Raw genomic sequence first — 19986 nt, 5'->3', positions numbered from 1 at the left:
TCGCTCCTGTAGGAGTGTGTTAGTTCGCCCGTCTATTGTCTTTGCCTCCGATGTGCATCCACGGGTGAGGCGCTCCCACCCATTCACGCTTCGCCCGTGCATTGATTGCGCGCCCTTCCCCCGATTCCCGCCATGAATGTTTATGAAGTCCTACAGAGCTCTCCTTGATTTGGATTAGGACTCATGTTCGAGTTAAGAGTTCTTACATCCGATTGTCAACCGATGGGTGGGGAGGTGAGTTTTTCGCAGCGGTGAGGTATATGATCATCTGCATGATGCGCCATGAGCTCGCTTCCCGCAGAGGCGGCTCTGATTCCGATCATGGGATGGGATAGCGATCGCGCAAAAGGTAATCCTTTGCCTGGGGAAAAGGCTCCTTTGATATTCCCGAGGGTCTTCAGCGATTCCCGCGTTTGTCACTCCCAAACTCGATAATTGGTTGACCTTCGAACAACTCGAACGAATCTCCTCCCGAATCGTGGGATCAGGCTCCGAGAATTCGCGGCCTTCTGAGTCTCAAGAGGGCCCGGGGGACCCGGCCTTTGGCCACGAGCCCGGAAATACGGCCGAATCGGGAATCGAGATTCGCTGTAAGAATCGACCTCAGGAAACCTATTCGTTCCCGGCAGCTGCTCTCTTCGCAAATAAGGAGCGGATTTTGCGATTTTCAGCGACTTCAAGGCAGTTTCGGGGTTTTCCACGAATTTCCTATTTTCCTTCCAGGACATACCGCGATTTCATCGAAATTTTCCCGCAAGGAATTCAAATACCTCCGATGCGTTCTTAGAATCTCGCTTGAAATCTCTCGTTCGTAACCGAACGATTTCATCACCGACGATCGAGACAGTTGGAGTTTCCGAGAGTTGCTACACAGGTTAGCACGAGGCGATCCGTGCCGCAGCCGTTTCCTCTTGCCGAGGGAATGAGTGCAAACTTCGCGTCCGCCTCGGTTTCCCCTTCTGGGGGAAGATTTCCCCGCCACGGACCGGATCCCGTCCATCCCATCACTATCCCATGTGCCACAAGCAAAGCTATCGCACGGCTCAATTAGATGCATCGTAGACATTTTGTGATAGGATATGTGGTATCTAGATTGTGAATAGGTAGCCATGAGTTCGCGACAGAGAGCTTATTCGTAGCGAAACCACGCGTCGATGTCTATCGACTACGGAAACTCTCCACGAGTCGCCTCCTCCCCACGAAGTAAATCGGATCGGAGGCAGCTGGGTTCAACGTATTATCGTGTTCATGACTCCATCTTTCCATGAGTAGCCGCGTTCCCCGAAGACTTCCGCAAGCGTCAACAAAACGGAGAGTATCTATCTCTTTCCGTAGGATTCCGATGCTTAATCTGGCGACTCACTCAGGCCTACGCCCCCTCTCGTATCTCTGTATGTATGAAGGGGTAGATAGCGTTATCCGCGAAACATCTTAGATTTATTGATTTTAAATAGGCGTCCGTGTTTTGCAGATCAATAGAGCTCGTAATATATAGGTATGTGTATCTACAGAAGCATCTCCCACTAAGTATATCGAGCGATGCGGAGCTCAAAGCGGACATCGATTCATCCTAATCTTAGCGAAGCGATTTCCGGACTCCTCTCCATGCCGTGGATATTTCTATCTCGTATCCAAACTGCATCGATTTCGGGTTCGTATAGAGGCAAGGGGGCTCCGCTGCCAGCCCCGCCGTTTTCGTTGAATCCCCACTAAAACGGGCGTCTGCTGCGCCGACGTCATGGTGCACAACAGACGAAAGAATGAAGGGCCATACTTTACTCATCTTAGTCTCAAGGAGTGAGCTACTTTGAGAGTCACGTTTTCCATGGTACCGTTTTCTCGCCCCACCCCGCTCGATCCAGATCGAAAACCGCAATCGACCGTCACGACACCCATCCACCTTACGTGATTCCTCCCAGTGCATTACGCAGACGAAAGAAACGAAAGCTCATGACATCGGCTTGGTTGCCATTATGGATCCGACCTGATAGGTCGGAACTTCGGCGTAGGGGGCTTGCTGTTGCGATGGCACCAACGAGTAAAAGTGTGGGTAGCTTGGCTGATAGACTACGCTGTGTTGCGGCACGATCGAATAACCAGAGATCGGCGTCGTTATCGAGTACGAGTTGTTCGGAGTCGATGATTGCAGGAGCGAGTCGTCGACGATGCTGTTTTCAGCCGATTTGCGCATCCGGTAGACGGACACACCGAGATTGAAGAAATATCTGGAAGCGAGAAGCGTCATGAGAACAAGAGAACGTTCACCTTCGTCATAAGCACAGCTCCGGACCTCTCGGGCCCCATCCTGGTTCTAAGACTCGTAAGCTCACCGCAGGACGTCCATTCTTGGCAGATCGGCGCCATCGTTCCGCTCAATTTTGCCGACAGAAGGTGCATCGAAGCTACCCGGAGGCCCCGGGAAAGAGAATCCGAACTCGACCACCTCATCCGGAGGATCAATTTCATTTGGCATGCTGTGCAATGTTGGAGGAGGAACCGACGGGTTGAACTCCGTCAGAGGGACCACAGGGACGCTCACTGGGTACGGCTCGGAATTTGAGCGCACGAAGTGGGACGGTGGGCTGTACAACGGAGCATCTGTCGGGGACGAGACGCCGACATGGTAGCGGCCAGATACGTCAACAATCACCGGTGGCATCGGAGTCGAGATCATCGCGATCGGAGGTGAGCTCTGAACATATGTCGTCGGCGGACTGCTCGTAATTGGGGACAGATGAGCAGCAGGGAGAGAACCTTCGGAGAAACTGAATGAGACCGGATTGCAGGCCCTCGATTTTGCGCCGAAGATTGATCATTGATTACTAATCCTTAGGACTCAGTCCATTCAATCCGGGCCGAACACTGAATGGATGTAGGAGTTGACTCACCCTTGCGTCCATGTTTCTTGCCCTTCTGATGAACTTCATCGTAAGAGTTGTATTCGTAGTCGCTCATTTCGGGAATTTGCCTAAGCGTCCTCTCTCTGTTGGTTCTGGAGACATTGAACCGCTCACTCAGAGCCTTCGACTGGTCCTTCGTGATCGCGTCTCCTGAAGAAAAACAGCCCCGAAAATTGTTTCTCTTGGTCCTGAGCAACACTGTGAGGTCCGAAGTCCCGCGGACGGCGTCTACGGTCCGTCATATTGCAATTCAGGAGGGCTGTCAAGTGAAATACGAAAACTCGACTCGGGGAAGCTTAAGCTTCCATTGCAAGGTGTCGACGTACCCGTGCTCAGACTCCGGCGGCTCTTCATGGGGGTGGAAGTGAAAGGTTTGATTTTGCCGATATCGTCCTCGTCTCTACCACATCGTTGATCTTTCTTAACCGGCGAACTCTCTATCTGGCACAGCGGAATAGTGCGAACTGCTCCGATACTCTGCAGGAACACCTTCGGCAAAAAAACGGAATGCAAAACAAGAGATAGGTGATGCTGTTTCAAGGCGTCCAAGTTGTCGAAACTCACCTCTGCCGAGTCGGCTTTCCTGTCGATAGATTGGACGAATCCCGTGTGTTCTTTCATGCCAATGCGCGCTGTGCATTTGACCCCCGAGTCCAATGCGGGTGTGATGAGATTCCCTGATCGGAAAGCGTCACGCTTTTCCTCACACCAATTCAGATACTCGACGTTTCGAAGTATTCTGGGGTCCAAGCACTTGGCCACCTTCAGGAAGATTAGCCCAAGATTAAATTGGGTGAGCCTCGTTCAAGTCCGGAGGGCAGCCGAGATCTTGACCAGCGGTTCCGGTCGGGCTTATTGTTAGTTAGTCGTGGTCGATCGCAAAGGACACCGGGCGCTATAAAATAAACTCAGCAGTCGGGGGAGATACCTTGAATGGGAATGGTGGGACTCCGCAGCGAACTGCCAGAACAATTTGTTCGCCCTTATTTTCCGGGAGCTGAGGCACGTCTTTCTCCTCCCCCTCAGTGACCTGTCGTGACGAATTGATTGAGGATCCGGCGAAACTTACCTCGGACACGCATGCACACGCAATAAAAGATCTCCATCACGCTCGTCCGCCGCCGAGAAAGTGCGGAGGCTTTCCTAATGATCTCACCGAATTGCACCACTGCGTGAAGGTGAGATGTCGCTTGTTTTTGAAGTTATCCTTCTCGTAGAGCATCTGGTTGACGGCGAAATCGACCTCGTCCGATCCCAGCTCGAAGACATCTTTGTACAATACGTCGTATACGATCGCCTGTGTCACTCTCAGTGCTTCGATGTGTTGCCTTGTGTAAACGAGGTCGTATTGCTTGCTGTGCGACCAACAGAGCACGATCTGAAGGTGTGGGAGAGAAAGGACAAATCTCAAATCCTGTCGAGATCCTCCACATCGGGCAGAAATAAAGTCCGGCAGATCCATAACTTTCGAGGAGTACGAACCTTCTTTTCGTGGCTGCCGCGCGTAACGTTCTTTGGGTTCGGTTCTGGCAAGAAGTAGACGAGGAAGTCGACTTTATAGATTTTTGACAAGATGTGCATTTCGGACATTACGCTGGGGTACTGGATGTCACGCATGCTTTGGACTTGCTCATCAGCGCTCTGGTTGCGATCGAAATCTTTCGAGAGCTGTTTCTGGTTCGTTTCCATGTACTTGAGGAAGGTCTCGCGGATCGCCTGATGTTTGGTTTGACATCCAAAAAGTGCTTCAGAAACGGCTCGGAAAAGACACGTGCCGTCCACCGGCAAGTGGTACCTGAAGAGCCTGCGAATGGAGAGTAGCTTCAGATGGAGAGACGAGGGCGCGATTATGGTACACAAAGGGAGTCTCTACGATCATCGTGGAGCTATGATGGTGCATCCGGAGCTTGATCAGCGAACTTAGAGAGTGATACAGGGTTGATTGCGTCGGCGAATTCAAGTCTGCTGTTCGGACCCCGCAATGAACTCCTCGCGCACAATACCCGAATCCTGATTATCAGACTCTTCTATCGGTTCCGAAATCATTTCCATCGACTTTTGGATTTTAGCCTTGAATTCCCCGTCGTTTGCTGAATGGCTCTTCCAGCAGAGTTCCCAGGTCAGGGGATTTATGGCTGCATTCCGAATCCGCGAATTACGGAAATCATTCCTACGCAGCACGCTTCCTGAACAAATCCTCACCACGAGCCATTGCAGCAACATTGTGGGAACAAGACTTCAAGGAAGTGAGAAGAGGAAAACGCTCTGGAGGAAAATCAGAACACAAATATCTCGAATGAATATCCGAAGGGAACCATGCGAAAAACGGGAACAGGAGTCAAGCCTATCGATCTGCAAACCGCGATCAAGAATGCTAACTGGACGGAGTTACGTCTGCTTTCACCTCAGCGTCTACAACCTTTTGGGATCGATCTTCAGAGAAACTCAATGCTTAGCGGAATTGGACTTACCCACGATTCTCGAAGAACTCATCCATGGCAGCCTCAGAGAAATCATCAGACATCTCCTGAGCAACGGAACTTCCGCCACTCCAAGCTTGGCTCGAGCTCGAGCTGATAAGGCTCGACAAGTGCGAAGGAAGAGCAGCAATGCTTCTCCGTTTCATGTGCGACATCGTTCATCGACCAGCTTCTGCAGAAATAGCGAAGTTTCCCTCAAGGAATGTCTTACGTACGCCTTCCACATGCAAATTGTTATATGCTATTAAGCGCGCGCTCAACGCTTCTCTCCCTTTTTCAAATGTTTGTAACTGACACATTTATATGGCTGCTGTGGTCGGCTCTATAACGGACAAGGCGTCCAGCATAGGTGGCGTATCCTATCGCTGAAATGCCCATTGCTCCCTTCCGGAAACGTATGGATGATACAAACTGAGCGGGAAATCGGTGGAATTATACCGGGGTTGCCGAAATCTGCGTCCTCGGAGAGCGTTAGATCTCGCCGGTTCCGTAGTTGAGGTTCGAGAAGCTTCGGAGCTCCCGGGTTTCCCCCCATAGCATCGCCTTGGAAGAGGCGTAGCCTCGATCGGTGGCAACGTTTGGTCCCGTTCAACGATGGCGGGGGAGAGCATTCTCTCATGCTCACACCGTACGATTGCGCACGAGACCTCGGGAGCCGCGAGATAGATCGAGTATCGTTTCAGATCGAAATACTCACGAATTCGAAGCACTCAAGAATTCTCTCGCGCGTGTCTCGGCGAGGTCCACAGAAGTCAATAGAAAATGCACGTTCCACGCCGCCGGACGCACAATTGCACTTTCGAAGAACGGAACGGTTCGACTCTCGGACGTTGAGACAGGGGTTCGAGAGGTCAGCGGAATCCATCTAGGAAATATCTGTGGCTATTCCAACACGATGTACTTTTCTGTATCGATTCAGCTGACTGCTCACGTACACTCCGAGACTGTGCATTTTCCCTCAGAAATCAGCGCGACTGACGGAATATGAGCCTTCTTATCGGAAATTTCAAGTGTCGTCAGAGCTGAATCTCACCCCGGAGCAGGACCGCGCTAGGAGATACCCCTTCCTCGACGAACGAAGTTGTCTGTATGCCGGACCCTTCCTGATGCCGAGGTCGAGGGCTGTGAGGGTCATGGGTCGTAGTTCTTAGCACCGGAGAATATTCTGCTCGGAGGAGAGATGACGAGAGAAGAACAGTGTTCCTAGCGAGCTTCCATGAGCATAGGATTCCGCCCCCATCAGTGAACCGCAGATACGTAGATTCGAGATTGAACCCTTGTCAGACTGTCCAGAGACCGGCTGTGGCGACCGACAACCCTTCTTAGCACCACCGTATATTAGTACCGACGAAGGGCTCCACCTCTACAGGGAATCATCCGATTGACAGACGGTCGATCATAAGTTTACCGTCTCGAGCCGATGAATCTTCGGTAAGAAAACGCCAGAAGGATTCATCGTGAAGCGATGTGGACAGCCAAGAGCGAGTAGATCCGGCAGATCCGCAAAATCACATCCGATAAACGAATGGGCCCGAATGAAAATCTATGGATGGAGATACGCTCTCTTCGGAGCACCGCAGTCAGATAAAAATAAAAACCCGCTCCACCTATGATAAGAAATCCGATGGACATGTTATGTGTGTTGGGGCTATAAAGAGGAGAATATACCATGGATAGACCATCCGAGATTCCATTGGCCCGAGCGAGGATATTTGGACCAAAAACAAGTTTCCGAGACTGTCCGACACACGAAAGTATCAAACGAGAATCGAGGACGCTCACAGCTCGCAGTCGGATTCATGAAGAGGGAGCCTCGAGCCTCGAGCAAGATCACCCAGGAGCAAGATTCACCGGAAACGGCTCGGGCGTTCAGCTCGCTCAGGGAAAAAGCATCATTAATTTCTACATATGAACATATTTGGTGAGTTTCGCGAAAGATGAGCCTTGACTTGATAGGGTTCCGGATTCCGGAGCCGAAAGTTGTCGTTGGATCTCTGGGGACTCCCTTCCGGCCACGGTCCCGCACTCAAGGGAATTCGAGGCGCTCCGCGGGTACCTGGACGGGCTCTCGATGCCGTTGATGTGTACACCACCTCGAATCCGTTGTACTGTCCCTACGGATGATTTTACTCATCGTCGTCGACATCCGACATGAGCTTCTCGTTCATGATCAATCATGCAGCGTGCTCCAGGTCGAGCAAGTGCCTTCCGAGCCCTGTGAATAGACGCGGAATCGTTCTCTTCTTCCTTTCAGACACTTCGTGAGGCCCTTCCGTGAGTCATTCCGCCGGTGTTTGCCACCGACGGCTCGAGTCCGTGAGAAGGAAGAGAGAGAGTGGGAGAGAGCGAGATAAAGAGACAGAGAGAGAAAGAAGAAAAGTTTCGCCGCCACCGACGTCAAAAAAGCCGCCGGCGCGTGAATCTCTCACCACCGACAGGCTGCTGCAGAGCGAGCGCAGCAAAGCTGCGACGGCGCATGCGCGGTCCTGCAGCGTGCGTAAATAAATGCGAGGGGAGAGATTCGAGGAAAAAAGTATAGTCCGTTGTGTGTTTTCGTCGTTGTCTGATGTTCTTGCTGCTCATTCAGGAACCTCGAAAATCCCTTGCTCGGAACCCATCGCCGGAGTGTTCTGATCTGCGTCTTTGTTGTTGTTGTGTCCCCTGGAACAGGAAGGATAGGCTCGGAGCAAGGAAGCGGCGGCGGTCAGCGATCAGCTGCTCCAGCAAGTGACGGATCCGGTCTACCGTCGCCCATCACTGAGCGAGTACTGCGGAACCAATAGCCAGGTAAGACCGGGAGTTCTCATTTTCTTGACTATGGAATCCAACGTATGCGTGAAGATCGAAAACGCTACGAACTACCGAAGCTATAGGTAGGCGTTGGAGGTACGTAGCACGTAGTTTTTGAAGCGAGCTCCCAGAAATAGAGCGGGAACGGCAACGCGGGAGAATGCTTTCATATCTCCTACGGATTTAGACATCGACTACGGTGTAATCCAGCGCGCCGCATAATCGAACGCATCTTGTGCGAACGTGAGGCACTCAGTCAGCTTCTCGGAGTCCCCCAGAGAACTCCGGCGAGGGCGGAGGGATTATCCGGGGCTCCTTCCTCTATGAGGAAAACGAAGAGCTGTGATTTTCAAAGCGCTCTGCCGCCTCAAATGGGCTCTTGACGGTATCGCGAGCGTTTCCAACGATAATCTATCCGGTCTCCCGGGAAAATCGTCGTCGCTCCTGCCGGCCACAATGAACATCAACAGACAGCCTCTCGAACGGGAGGTGGACATTTCACGTGGACAGCTTTAAGCGTTTATTCAATCGAATCGTCGCGGCGGTCGTGGAGCTCCTCGGCTTTTTTGCTGTCTCGCGTTTTTGCGGCGGTGCCAGAGGAGCGAACGACAAGACTTTTTCTCTCGCCCTCCAATAGTCAGTTCCATCCTCAATTGGTTGTCGATTAGTGTGTGGGAGAGACATCCTCCTTCTTTCTAGAAAAGCCCGGAGGATAAGAAAACGTCAGAATCTCCCTCAAACACACGATGCCGTTCCAGTCGCGAAAGTTCGCTCTTTGTAAGACCTCAATCCCCGGCTACTGTCAATTACCGAGCACAAGCATCTCGAAGACTGATTCGGCGCCTTTTGCTTTCCTCTTCAGATTCTCTTCTCAGATTTCACGGATGGATTCCGCGTTCGAAAACGATTTCGTTCGTCGCCTCTTAGAGCGAATCTAAGCCGCTTTTCGCTTCCGAAAGCTCTGCGCGCGTGAGCGAGAGGCTCCGCAGCCGCAATGCGAGCAGGTGCTCCAAACACGTTCCTCGGGTAAACATGAGCGACTTAGCGGTTCATTGTTCTCCTTATTGGATTTTGCGGTCGGCAGGTGGACTAATGGGGTCGTAGGTTTGACGGACTCCCGGTGGTCTGCTCTCGATCATCTTGATTGACTCCTCGGTAACTTGGGCTCTATCCCGAGCTTTTCCTGCCTTCTTGTGTTCAATATTGCATTTCACAGCCAGGAGAGGAAGAACTAATCGAAATCCATTGGAACGTCGACTGACAATTGAGATGTCGAGAGACGTCTCCGCTGTATCGTTGAACCAACAGAAAAAGCGGCGTCCCTGTCAGGCGAAGAAAGCGGGTCATTAGCGCACGATTCTGTTGGTTGACATTCTTTAAGGGCGACCTGTCCACCGCTTTCCACCGTGAGCAGGATCGATGTCGCGAGAAATCACTGAAAACGATCAACGAATTTCCGTTTTGTCTCATAGGCCAGAGATCCATGTGCGACCCTCCGGAAGAGAGCCGTTCGCGGCGTTGACGTCCTTTCTTCCCGTGATCGCTCTATCGAATTCCTCTAGCGCCTTCTACCGTCCGCCATCTACTCTTGCAATCGATCTCGTCCGCGATACGAGAGCCCGAAATATTTCCGGGTCCTGCACCTTGGTCGGGATCGAATGATAGGCGCTCGAGGACAGGTGGAAGGGGTGTGCCCTTCGGTAGTGAAACATGGGACACAATAGTTCAACTGAAAAACCGTAGAAGTTCCCCTAGATGTCGAGTGACATATTTGGAGCGTGATCCGAAGCACTCGGTAGATCCCCGAGCCGTGACTCGGTCACACGAGGTTGTGATTCTTTGCACCGTTTTCGGTCTGATATTCTTTGCCGGCTGCGTTCGACTTCTAAGGAATTCGGATGTTGCTCAGATCCCGCCAATCTCGGCTAGTCTAGTAGGCAGGTGAAACTTCTTTGAAGAATCGCTCGTTGAAGAATTCAATCGCGGAGTGAATCCGGCCCTTCTTACGGAAGCGGTCTGGAATGTTGACCTCGAATCCGTGATGAGCGAGGTCCGATGTATAATATAATTTCCCGAGCATTGTTCCTGACAGCGGTCCTATGATTCATGATTGGAACTGTTCATTCTATTAGCGAGCACGTGGACGCATAATAATGATTCCAACCGGATTTTACGCCGATAAGATCACTCCTGAAGTCGCCAGGCCGAACTGTTACGTGAACACCGATAAAGCCGAAGTCAAATAATTACGGAACAGGCGATACAGCGCCGAGCAATAGCGATCGAGACGACGATACCGCGCACATTCGGCGAAGTCTGAGCTCGGTGAGTGGCCCACTGACTGAGTGACTGGGGCGTGAGCGGGATAATCCACTGTATGCAGGTCCTGGGGATACTCTACGCCCAGCTCGCTTCAGTCAGTACCCTCGGAGCCTGGCAACGGGGCCAAACTCTCACTGGAACGGTGAGTCACGCTCCGACTTGGCTCAGACTTCCACGAAACCGCATATTTGTACAACTGTCGTGCTTACACGGCGGATGCGTTAGTGAATCACCGTGCGCTGTGTCTTCGCCTGCGGCCTCGAGAACCTCTGCTTAATTTGAGCCCAATATCTCGGGAGCGGATCGGCTTGCTTATACTTATCTCTGAAAACATCGATCGAGGACGGCTGACAGTACTCTCCCTGAGTGAGTGGTATCGCTCTGATGGTATTCCACGCTGTGATTGAACTGTTGTCGTTCCGGCCGCGACGTTTTCAGTCGGCGCGGCGCTCCAGTGTCAGAGCTCGCTTTCTCTCCCACCTAACGTACAAGGCTGGCAGTTTCAGGTTGGTTGGTCGGTCGGTGCGTCCGTCCCTCCGTTCGGCCTTATTATGGGCGACTGCGACGATGACGGCGAATCGGCAGTCACTTGTACCTGAGTCTCCGAGAGGTGCACACGCGACACCATATGACAACGAAATATTTATCTGCGGCTTTCGTGTGGCTCCTCTGCTCTGATTGTAGTGATGTGATTTGCCAGGCACGGATGAAAATGAATCAAGTAGTCAACGATGTGCCTCTCATCAAGGGCTACTCAGATTTCTCGATGAAACAACTCGACGGATTCCAAGGAATCAGTCTGGAACTCAACTTTCTCGACGGTGAACTCAACTTTGAAGTCACTCGAGACAATTACGCTCTCATCGAAGATGACGTGATCAAGGTCAGTTCGGGATTCAAATTGTTCAATACTTAGTATCCTTATATCACGCATGGTTTGGAGCAGCGTGATTGTTCCCCTCCTCGCTTTCATTCCCTTCGGAGCCCGTGGATAATTCCTGGAGAGGGCGTAAGGAGATTATTTTTCGAATTCCAGGTGACCTCGCACGAAGTTTCGGATGACGAAGACGAAGATCCGATAATTGTGGTACCATTACAACGAATTTCTGAAACGAATTTCTTCCGCTTCCAACGAAATCCCTCTTCTGGCGAATTCCTGGTGGGGTTTAAGCCAAACTCGTTTCTAGTTATGATGCATCCGCGCAATGGCCGAGATCTCCGAGCTTTTGTCTGCATCGGCAAAGAGTTTCTTGAATGCGATGGGGACACAATTGTTAGGTATTTGAGAAGATTCGAAGGACTTGAGAGCCTTTCGATAGACTTTCAGAAAAGGACGGCGAAACTGAAGCTTTGAATTGAGTATTTATTCATTTTATTTGACTTGGAGTTATTATTCTACAATGGTCACTACGATTGACCCGCAGGCCCTGGGTCGCATCCTGTCTTTCGATCAAATGGTCGAGAGTAAGCCTCTAGAATCGAGAAAATAGGCTAGCGGAACGAAGCTCATAGGGATAGCTGTTCCAAGCAAGAACCATCCGTTGCAAAGACGAACTGAGAAAAGCATGGGGAGCAATATTGGTAGTTTGATATGAGCAGTTGGCGGGAGCGGCGTTGAGAGAGAACCGCATCCGTTATCGATAGAGAGCGGGGTAAGGTTTGGTGGACTGAGCAGACAGCTAGACACGATAGTCTGTCAGTGCTGAGTTGCCTTACGGTGATGATAGACGAATGTTTGTAAAAATGCGATGCTGAGAGGATACGGAGATACAGTACGACTGGGGCTGCTAAGAATTGCACGGAAGATCTAAGAAACCCTTGCGAAGAAGAGTTCCTCCCACCGAGGCGTCGGAGCCGATGTATGCAGAATTTGAGCGAGGATAGTTTGCATCGGAGTTGGCCTCCAAAAACCAGAGTAGCAGAGTCGAATATCTGAGTAGCTCAAGCTGGCTCGATCAAAGCTGAGTAATACGCTTGTGTCGTCCGCAAACAGCTTGACTTTGAGATCAGGCGAGAGCGAGTTTGCGTTAGAAAGGAGGCTGCGCACGTGAACGAGGAACAGAATGGTCCCAAAACCAATGCCTGGAAACCTCCTTCGTCAAGTTCACAAGCGTCCGATTGGATACCGCCAGTCGTCACCACAACTACTCTACTTGAGAGGCAGGATGTCTACCATTCTAGCGCTCGTGGGAGGACTCTCAGAGACCGGGGTACCCGGAGGAGGGACGTGTACACAAGGTATCGCTCTCCCCAAGGCGAGAGATGCAGCAGATCCTTGATTCAGTAGTTTGCAAGTATTCTCGCAGCTTTTACGTCCGGTCGTGGAGAACCTCACCGACGAGATAACGTTTATTTACTCTTATGAACGTAATAAATTATTATTGACGTCATGTAGTCTCGAAGAGCTCGTTTACTCTTGCTCGACCGGTGATGGTACACCGGTGGGTACTTCCTGCAGAGAGTTCTCCATTCCACAGACGTAGAAGACGGCTCAATAATACATCAACGTGGAGGACCTCGAAGGCAATCGTCTACCCCATCATCTTCAGATTTCATCACCTGGTACCGATGCTGTGGGTTCTGACCGGCGCCCCTCCTGTAGGCGAGCCCGTGCGTACCACTGGACGAATAGCTGCTCAACAAAGGTCTTTCGAGGAGCTCTAGCTTGAAACCTTCCAAAGCGTAGAGCCAGACATTGATGAGCTCTCCGTTTTCAAGTTCAACTAGCTCTTCCACCCGAGTGTAATATCTGCGAGAGGTGACACCCGATTAGCGACGATTGCTCCAATCAGATTGAAAATCCATGGGACGATCGACGTGTTCGACAATCGGTTCGCATAGATTTCCAGTTGGATCATAAATGAAATTTCTCCGCGTCCATTGAACTCCGTCGACTTGCCTGGGACAACTCTCGAATTCGTCGAGGATAGATAAATTCTCAACTTCGAAAATTTCGCCGTGGATTCGGTTCCCTTGTCCCGGTTTCAGTAAGAGATACGGGAGGTTGAATTCTGAGGCTATGGTAAGCGGAAACTTCTGAACGGTCTTCGCTTCGGCGATGAAAGAGACAAGCCCGAGCCCAGGATTCCTAAGCACATGTTCGTTCGGCTCGCCCCTCTTGAGGGTTCCATAGAAGAAGACTTTGGGCATCTCAGGGGAGGAACACTGCTCTGAATGTTACCGAACACGAGACTGCCGAACGTAAATATGGATCTCGAGCACTGTAGAGTGTTCTTATCTCGATGGCGGAAGATATTCTCGAAGTGTTCTCGCACGGTCTCACGCTGATATTCTGGTAGTAAATGCCGAGGGCAGCGGGAATGACCATGGCTCGAGGCGAAATCCGGCGAGGAGAAAGCCCAGTAACCTATCAAAATCATATGCTCACCTCCGAATTAGGAATTGTCATTTATTCTTTCTTTTTAGGCATTCGGTGTTGGGGTTCTGACCCGTATAAAATTTCTTCAACAGGGCTACGGCGCGTTCCTTCTGAACTCCGGACGTGATAGCGACTCGCGAGTTTCCTCGTAGAATATCGAGAACACTACCTAGACCTCCGAAACGATCGTTCGGAGCACCGTAAACAATTTTCCTCACCCCGATCTGACCCAGCATCGCCGCACACATTATACATGGCTCGACTGTGACGTAGACTTCGAGTCTTGGCAAAACTTCCCGACCCTGATTTGCGACCACCTGATTCAGACAGACGAACTCGGCGTGCATACAAGCGTTCTTCGTTTCATTGACACGGTTTCTTCCTGTCGCGATGACTTTACCGTCCAGAACAAAAACGCACCCGACGGGGACTTCCTGGTTGTCCAAAGCTTCGGTCGCCGCTTTGAAGGCGAGTTCCATGAAGTCCTGAAAAGTCTCAGTGACTAATAATTGTAGCTCAAACCCCTTCGAGAAAGGTATAGAAAGGGAGATGAAAGCTTCTGGAAGCGGTCGTTCCGAGTCTCACATGAGCGTCTCCTTGCGGGAGATCCTGGTTGGATGTTTTGTCTTCGAGCTCTTCTTCCATGCGGTTCAGGTTCGATTGCCGATTGATCTCCCAAGAAACCACGAATGATGGAGAGTATTTCAGCGGGAGGCTCCCTTTTCGATCATGAGTGCGTTTGGTGGATCAGCTGGTCGATGGCGTCTTCGCGCCTGCACCGCCATGCTGAGCTGTTTTTGTTTTGAGCGGCGAGGGAGCTCCCGAATGGGAGAGCGGTTCTGACGGACGCTACGTCAAACAGTAAACAGAGGAATTTCGGATCTTTCATGGAAATCCGGATGGTTCGGACTTTCTTCGTGTAGTCGGAAGTCACGAATTCAAAATGTGAAATTCCAGAGTGGGGGATCCGCTCACCGTGAGCATGACTTCATCTCACCGATATCCCGAATCGCAGTGGATGTCCGGCCTGGAACGAGCAACAGGCAGTTCTTCGTCTACCGAAGCCTGGGAGGACAAAGTTGACGCCCAAGGCAGACTTTTCTATGTCGAGACTTCGCTCGAACCGAATTGGGAAGAAATCAGAGTCAGTCTCCCGGTGAGTGGGCGAGGCGGCATTTCTCCAATGACTTCTCGAGGAAGCTCTCGTGTGATGCACACCCGAGACAGGCGAAATATGTCTCGAGCTCTCGTATTGTGTCACAACGAAAGTTTCCCCGAAGCCTGAGGAAAACGTGATTTTCTTTCAAGGTTGACCATAGGCGCGGGAACCTCGGAAGGAAAGCCGGATTGTCCGAGAAGCTGCTTGGAATCAAAGTCGGGCGGGGAGGAGTGATCGAAGCAAACGTCGGAGTCGAAGATTTGGTTCAAGAAGGAGATATCGTGCACCGAGTCGATGGTGACTATCTCCGCACTTTTTCGCTCTTGAACAGTTCCTCCATGTCCCTCATGCTCGAGTCGGCGGAGCGAATAACAGAGGGATTGGACTGAGTATTCGTTTTCAAGGAGTAGCTCTTTTTTTCCTTGCAGGAATCCCAGTGCAGGACCGCGCCGGCGTGGAAATGACCCTCTCAGGAATCGGACCGAACGCACAATCAGTCAACCTGCATCTGCTCCGAAAATCTCAGAAAGTCGAGGAGATAGAGACAACCCTACCGAAGAAACCGGTAGCTTTCTCCCACCAACTGCTTTACTTCGAGTGAGTCTCGGCCGTTCCTTCGGAGGAGGGGCGGCGGTCAGCTGCTCTCTCGCACGAATTCTGGAATGTCTGGGCATGGACAGTCCAGATCTCTATAAGTGGAATTCGGACGATTCATCCACCGCGAATCGCCCCCTTCCCCTCCCGAAATATTTCCGCTTCCCATGAATTGGCGTATTTCATGTTGCGACCTTTCCAGCCCCGCAGCGCGAGAAGTCTACAAATTCCCCGGAACCCCCGTTCCTCTTAGCGGGGCGTTCCCGACACTTCACGACGCCCTGAACAACTCTTTCAACTCGGGAGCGGCTTCCACCTCGATTACTTTCAATGGAAATCTGCATTCAGTCAGTTACGCGCAACTCAAAAGCGGACTCCTCTGCGTCGCGATCAGCCACGACATCGTGCCAATTTACTACATCAGTCCGCTGATCGATCAGCTGCGTAAAACTGTTGAATGGGAATTCGGGGAAGAGTTCGACGCCTGTATCGAGAACGACGTGGAAAGGGTGTCTGCGTTTTTCAACCGATTCTTCCACAGCATCATGAGCGAACCGATCGAAAGTCGATCTCTCCCGTGGCCTCGTTTATCCCTGATCTCCGATACGAACCGGAGCAAATTGGACACCGTTCTGTATCGGTACGAGGCATGCGAACTAGAAGACGGGGCATTTTTACGAACACATCACATAATCGGAAGTGCGGTCTTCGTGAAAGGGAGCGTTATTTGTTCGCACTTGACCAGAGATCATTTGCAACTTTCGTTCCTCATGACGCGGCAAGAACGGGTTTTCAACTCGGAGATTTCAAGAGTCATAGCCTGGCGACCTGTTTTTATTTCAAAGTCATCTCTGAATTTCCTCCTTGCGGTTTCGAGAGGCGACTACTGTCTCGTCACGCTGCTTGAGGTCAATGCTTTCTGCACCAATGACGGATCTGTAGGACCGGATCCCTTCGTCGTAGATTGGGCGGAGGAGAATCTCACAATGTTGAAGAACGTCCTCGCCTCGGTCCCGATCAACGTTCTGAAGGACTTCCTCGTTTTGGATGAGCGCAGGGGATTTTACGTAGCCGAGAGCTATGACGCGGAGTTGTGGACCGTACTTAGGAAGCGACGAGGGGTGTGCTCGATGCTCAAGTCGGCTTCGGGCTATCTATGCTGCCAAACTATAAATAATATCACACTTGTAAATCGTCAGGCGAAACCGCTCAACACCATAGAACATGCGCTCGAGGTTGTGAGCGGTATTGACTTTTGAGACGAGCGATCCTCCGACGTGATTCTCACGCTGAGGAGCGGAAAACATTCAGGGTTCCTCGCCGCTCTCGCTAGGGTTCCTTTTGTGAGTGGTAAGGGGTAGCGGTCGGCTGAGCGTCCTAAGCGACGGTGCGCTTCTTTCAGTTGAGCTTTCAGTGCGCGGCTGGTTCACGAGAGCTTTAGTCAAAAGAAATTGTTCCCCGAGCATCGAGTCTCGTCGACAGGACCTCGCAAGCCAAAAGTTGCATGTAGTTCTACAGGAGATGATTATTTGAACTGAAACTCGATTACCTGCTATGGGGCTGGAAACTGCCTTTTTGAATGTAGTGATGGAAGGGAAATTTCGAATCTGTAAGAGGAGAGCTCGGAGCAGCCCGGGTCACGTCAGTCAGATGTTAGTAACGACTAATTTATTTATCGGGGGTAAATCATGAGCGTCGATTTTCTAGTAAACCTGTTATGCAACGTTGTTTGGATCTCAGCGGTCTAAGATGGGGTTCATGGCTCTCGATCACGTCGAGGAAAATAAATATCCTTTATAGCGAAGGCACGCTCGCCCATTGGTCTAGTTTTCACAGTATAATGTTATGGGAATCAGCACTCATCCGAGCACTCCATCATATCGGTTCATGATAGGTATGCACCTGAGCGGCAAACAGTCTCACGTGCATGGATTGACTCGAACATTAGTTTTGAGCCATGCTGTATCCGGAGACCCAAAGAGCCAACCAATCTCGTGTGGAGATAAGCATGTACCTCTCGCCCGCATCGACTCCTTTCCGGCGCTGTTAAGATGCACACGGTCGAGCCCACGCCATGATTCGCACCGTCATCAAGGCAAGATGAATCGAGTGTTTGTCTACGGAACTTTGAAGGAAGGAGAGCCGAATGAGCATGTCATGAGAGACGGGAAGAACGGCTACGCGAGGTTCCTCTCCCGCGCAAGAACCCAGGAGCGTTTCCCTTTGCTAATCGCTTCGAAGTACAATGTTCCATACTTGCTCTACAAGCCGGGTATCGGATATCGAATATTCGGTGAAGTCTTCGAGGTAGACGATAGGATGTTTTCCTTTTTGGACGGCTTCGAGAACTGTCCCGAGTAAGTCAACGACGTTGTGAAAGTCCCTCTATTACTCGTCGCGAGAGGCTCTCCTCAGCGAAATCATGATTCTCAAGATGATCCACAGGTACTATCGACGCCTGGAGGAACATGTTGAGCTTGAAGACGGTTCCATGACGAGAGCTTGGCTCTACACTCTGAGAGATTTCAAGGAAGATCTCCTACAAAGACCTATGATGGCTGATTATTCCTCGAAAGGACCCCACGGCCTCGAATACAACAAGGCAGATGTCGATGATCCAGGCCATACGCACTACGATGATGTGAAAAGAGGTGCCTGAAATCCATGGATTCCTCGGTGTGAATTCTGATGCTATTGTGATCAGGTCCGAGCTCATACGAATAAAGAGTGATCCCAAAGTTCTACGACACATTCTGGAGACGATCGGGAGAGTCAATCTCCCTCGATCTCCGTCTGAATCTCATCGAGTACCTGAGGATCCTTTGAGAATTGTTGGAAAATCAATGCCCGCAATTCCTATCAGAGCCTGGGATAAGCTTCGGGCTCCACTGCGCGGCCCTCGATCGTGTATGTATGTCGAGCAGTCTCATCCACTCAGTCAGTCAGCATATCGAGCTGTGATGCCCTCGCCCCCTTCCAGTTAGACTCCGTCGCACGCTCTCCCACACTTCTCCTCTCCACTTTCGCTCAAGTCGTCGCGACGGAAAGCCGGTTATAAAACGAACGGTTTTTACACCCTTCGATCCTGATGGATGTCTCTAATCTCAAGAGCTATGCATCGGATATTCGTGTACGGGACTCTAAAGAGTGGGGAACCCAACGCTCATTTGATGGTTGATTCCACCCTGGGAAAAGCGACCTTCGTAGGGAAGGCTGAAACTGTCCGAAAGTTTCCTTTACTGATTGCATCGCGATTCAATGTGCCCTATTTGCTCTACAAACCGGGAACCGGCCACAGGATCATTGGTGAAGTGTACGATGTCGATGACAAGCTCTTGCAGTTCCTCGATGAGTTCGAGAATCACCCGAAGTAGGTTGATCAGCTGATTGCTAGCGAGGAGATTTGCGGGCCGGAAAGATTGAACTGAAATCTCGCGTAATTGTCCGATCCGCCCGAGCTTGTGACTTGATCGAGCAGCGATTGACTTGAGGGAGATTCTCAAGTCTTCGGAATTTCTCCTTTCATGTGGCAGCTACTACCTACGTCAGCAAGAGGACGTGGAGTTCGAGTTGGACAAGCGCATTGAGAAAGCCTGGGTGTATATGATGATGAATTTCCGGGATGAACTTTTGCAAAAGTCGTTGATGGCGAACTATTCTTCGAAAGGACCTCACGGTCTCCAATACGTTGAGAGGTATTTGAGAGACAATGAGGACCCGAGTAATTCCTATTACGCAGAGGTTAAGAAAGAATCGGTGAGGATGATTGGAATAACTGATTTCGAAATTGAGCTCCACTGGCTTCTGGCCTCATTCCCAGAATTTTCTTCCAAGAACGGTATTCTATTTCCGGGACAGCCCGTCTTTTGCTCTAAAAGTCTAATACCATTCGGGGAATCGGGATCAAGCCAAGAGAACTCTCTCCCAATAGAGTATACTCCTCTTCAGCAAAGTTTCGATTCCGAGGACGGTTCCGTCTTGAAAGGACTCCCAATGATGATCTAACATTCTCAAGAGGACCTGGCCTCAAAATTTACTGCACCAATTGTAAGACTAATGTTCTTCCTATGGTTCCAGTGAGGACACCGATCGTGTTGAGGATCTATACACGTAATCAACGACATCGCTGAGTTTATTCCCATGTTACGTTTCCAAATAAATGGGCATTCGTCTAATGTATGAGACGAACTCCGGAAATTCTCTCGATCTGTTCCCTTCCGGGTAGCCTACGAAGTTGCTGAGGATAGCTCAGGCTTACGAGCCCTGACAATTAGGCGTATGACGGAGCCCTTGATTTCATGTAAGCAGTCTTCTCTTCTTGAGCAGTCTCTAGTTGCTCACCGTAGGAAAATGGTCCTAGTC

General features: G+C 50.9%; 7 protein-coding genes across 8 annotated transcripts; 4 read left to right on the top strand and 3 right to left on the bottom strand.

Moving 5' to 3' along the window:
• Nucleotides 1-1948: 1948 nt before the first annotated feature.
• LOC100908668 (OTU domain-containing protein 4) lies at nucleotides 1949-6143 on the bottom strand. The gene is made up of 10 exons (XM_003736994.1): nucleotides 6078-6143; nucleotides 5372-5552; nucleotides 4383-4704; nucleotides 4057-4278; nucleotides 3829-3930; nucleotides 3465-3662; nucleotides 3227-3389; nucleotides 2889-3050; nucleotides 2331-2754; nucleotides 1949-2225 (listed from the first exon to the last, which is right to left on the bottom strand). Exons 2-10 carry the CDS (start codon nucleotides 5533-5535, stop codon nucleotides 1949-1951), a joined length of 2034 nt encoding a protein of 677 aa, XP_003737042.1. The 5' UTR covers nucleotides 5536-5552; nucleotides 6078-6143.
• A 1745-nt stretch (nucleotides 6144-7888) lies between these two features.
• On the top strand, nucleotides 7889-12655 carry LOC100908530 (uncharacterized). Its single transcript, XM_003736993.2, has 3 exons — nucleotides 7889-8167; nucleotides 10993-11375; nucleotides 11529-12655. The coding sequence occupies exons 2-3, from the start codon at nucleotides 11121-11123 to the stop codon at nucleotides 11844-11846; spliced, it is 573 nt and encodes a 190-aa protein (XP_003737041.1). The 5' UTR covers nucleotides 7889-8167; nucleotides 10993-11120; the 3' UTR covers nucleotides 11847-12655.
• A 142-nt stretch (nucleotides 12656-12797) lies between these two features.
• LOC100908385 (putative gamma-glutamylcyclotransferase CG2811) lies at nucleotides 12798-13820 on the bottom strand. The gene is made up of 3 exons (XM_003736992.2): nucleotides 13776-13820; nucleotides 13392-13642; nucleotides 12798-13241 (listed from the first exon to the last, which is right to left on the bottom strand). Exons 1-3 carry the CDS (start codon nucleotides 13818-13820, stop codon nucleotides 12995-12997), a joined length of 543 nt encoding a protein of 180 aa, XP_003737040.1. The 3' UTR covers nucleotides 12798-12994.
• Nucleotides 13821-13889: 69 nt separating this feature from the next.
• Nucleotides 13890-14371, bottom strand: LOC100908243 (tRNA-specific adenosine deaminase 2). Its single transcript, XM_018639459.2, has one exon. It carries the CDS (start codon nucleotides 14348-14350, stop codon nucleotides 13898-13900), a length of 453 nt encoding a protein of 150 aa, XP_018494975.1. The 5' UTR covers nucleotides 14351-14371; the 3' UTR covers nucleotides 13890-13897.
• Nucleotides 14372-14704: 333 nt separating this feature from the next.
• Nucleotides 14705-16883, top strand: LOC114828278 (protein inturned-like). Its single transcript, XM_029111755.1, has 4 exons — nucleotides 14705-15027; nucleotides 15180-15327; nucleotides 15459-15627; nucleotides 15827-16883. Exons 1-4 carry the CDS (start codon nucleotides 14854-14856, stop codon nucleotides 16881-16883), a joined length of 1548 nt encoding a protein of 515 aa, XP_028967588.1. The 5' UTR covers nucleotides 14705-14853.
• An 841-nt stretch (nucleotides 16884-17724) lies between these two features.
• On the top strand, nucleotides 17725-18283 carry LOC100907965 (gamma-glutamylaminecyclotransferase). The gene is made up of 2 exons (XM_003736989.1): nucleotides 17725-17981; nucleotides 18070-18283. The coding sequence occupies exons 1-2, from the start codon at nucleotides 17725-17727 to the stop codon at nucleotides 18281-18283; spliced, it is 471 nt and encodes a 156-aa protein (XP_003737037.1).
• A 378-nt stretch (nucleotides 18284-18661) lies between these two features.
• On the top strand, nucleotides 18662-19812 carry LOC100902907 (putative gamma-glutamylcyclotransferase CG2811). 2 transcript variants are annotated; one of them, XM_003736956.1, is made up of 3 exons: nucleotides 18662-18994; nucleotides 19158-19380; nucleotides 19702-19812. In XM_003736956.1, exons 1-3 carry the CDS (start codon nucleotides 18717-18719, stop codon nucleotides 19702-19704), a joined length of 504 nt encoding a protein of 167 aa, XP_003737004.1. In that variant the 5' UTR covers nucleotides 18662-18716; the 3' UTR covers nucleotides 19705-19812. The 2 variants fall into 2 exon arrangements, with proteins under 2 accessions (XP_003737004.1, XP_003737005.1); XM_003736957.1 differs by having other exon boundaries at nucleotides 19158-19319; nucleotides 19702-19759.
• Nucleotides 19813-19986: the final 174 nt, after the last annotated feature.

This window comes from Galendromus occidentalis, unplaced genomic scaffold, assembly GCF_000255335.2.
Source record: "Galendromus occidentalis unplaced genomic scaffold, Mocc_1.1 scf7180000075388, whole genome shotgun sequence".
In the NCBI taxonomy this organism is placed as follows: domain Eukaryota; kingdom Metazoa; phylum Arthropoda; class Arachnida; order Mesostigmata; family Phytoseiidae; genus Galendromus; species Galendromus occidentalis.
The sequence above is the reverse complement of the archived record's forward strand: the minus strand, read 5'-3'. Positions and strand labels throughout refer to the sequence as shown.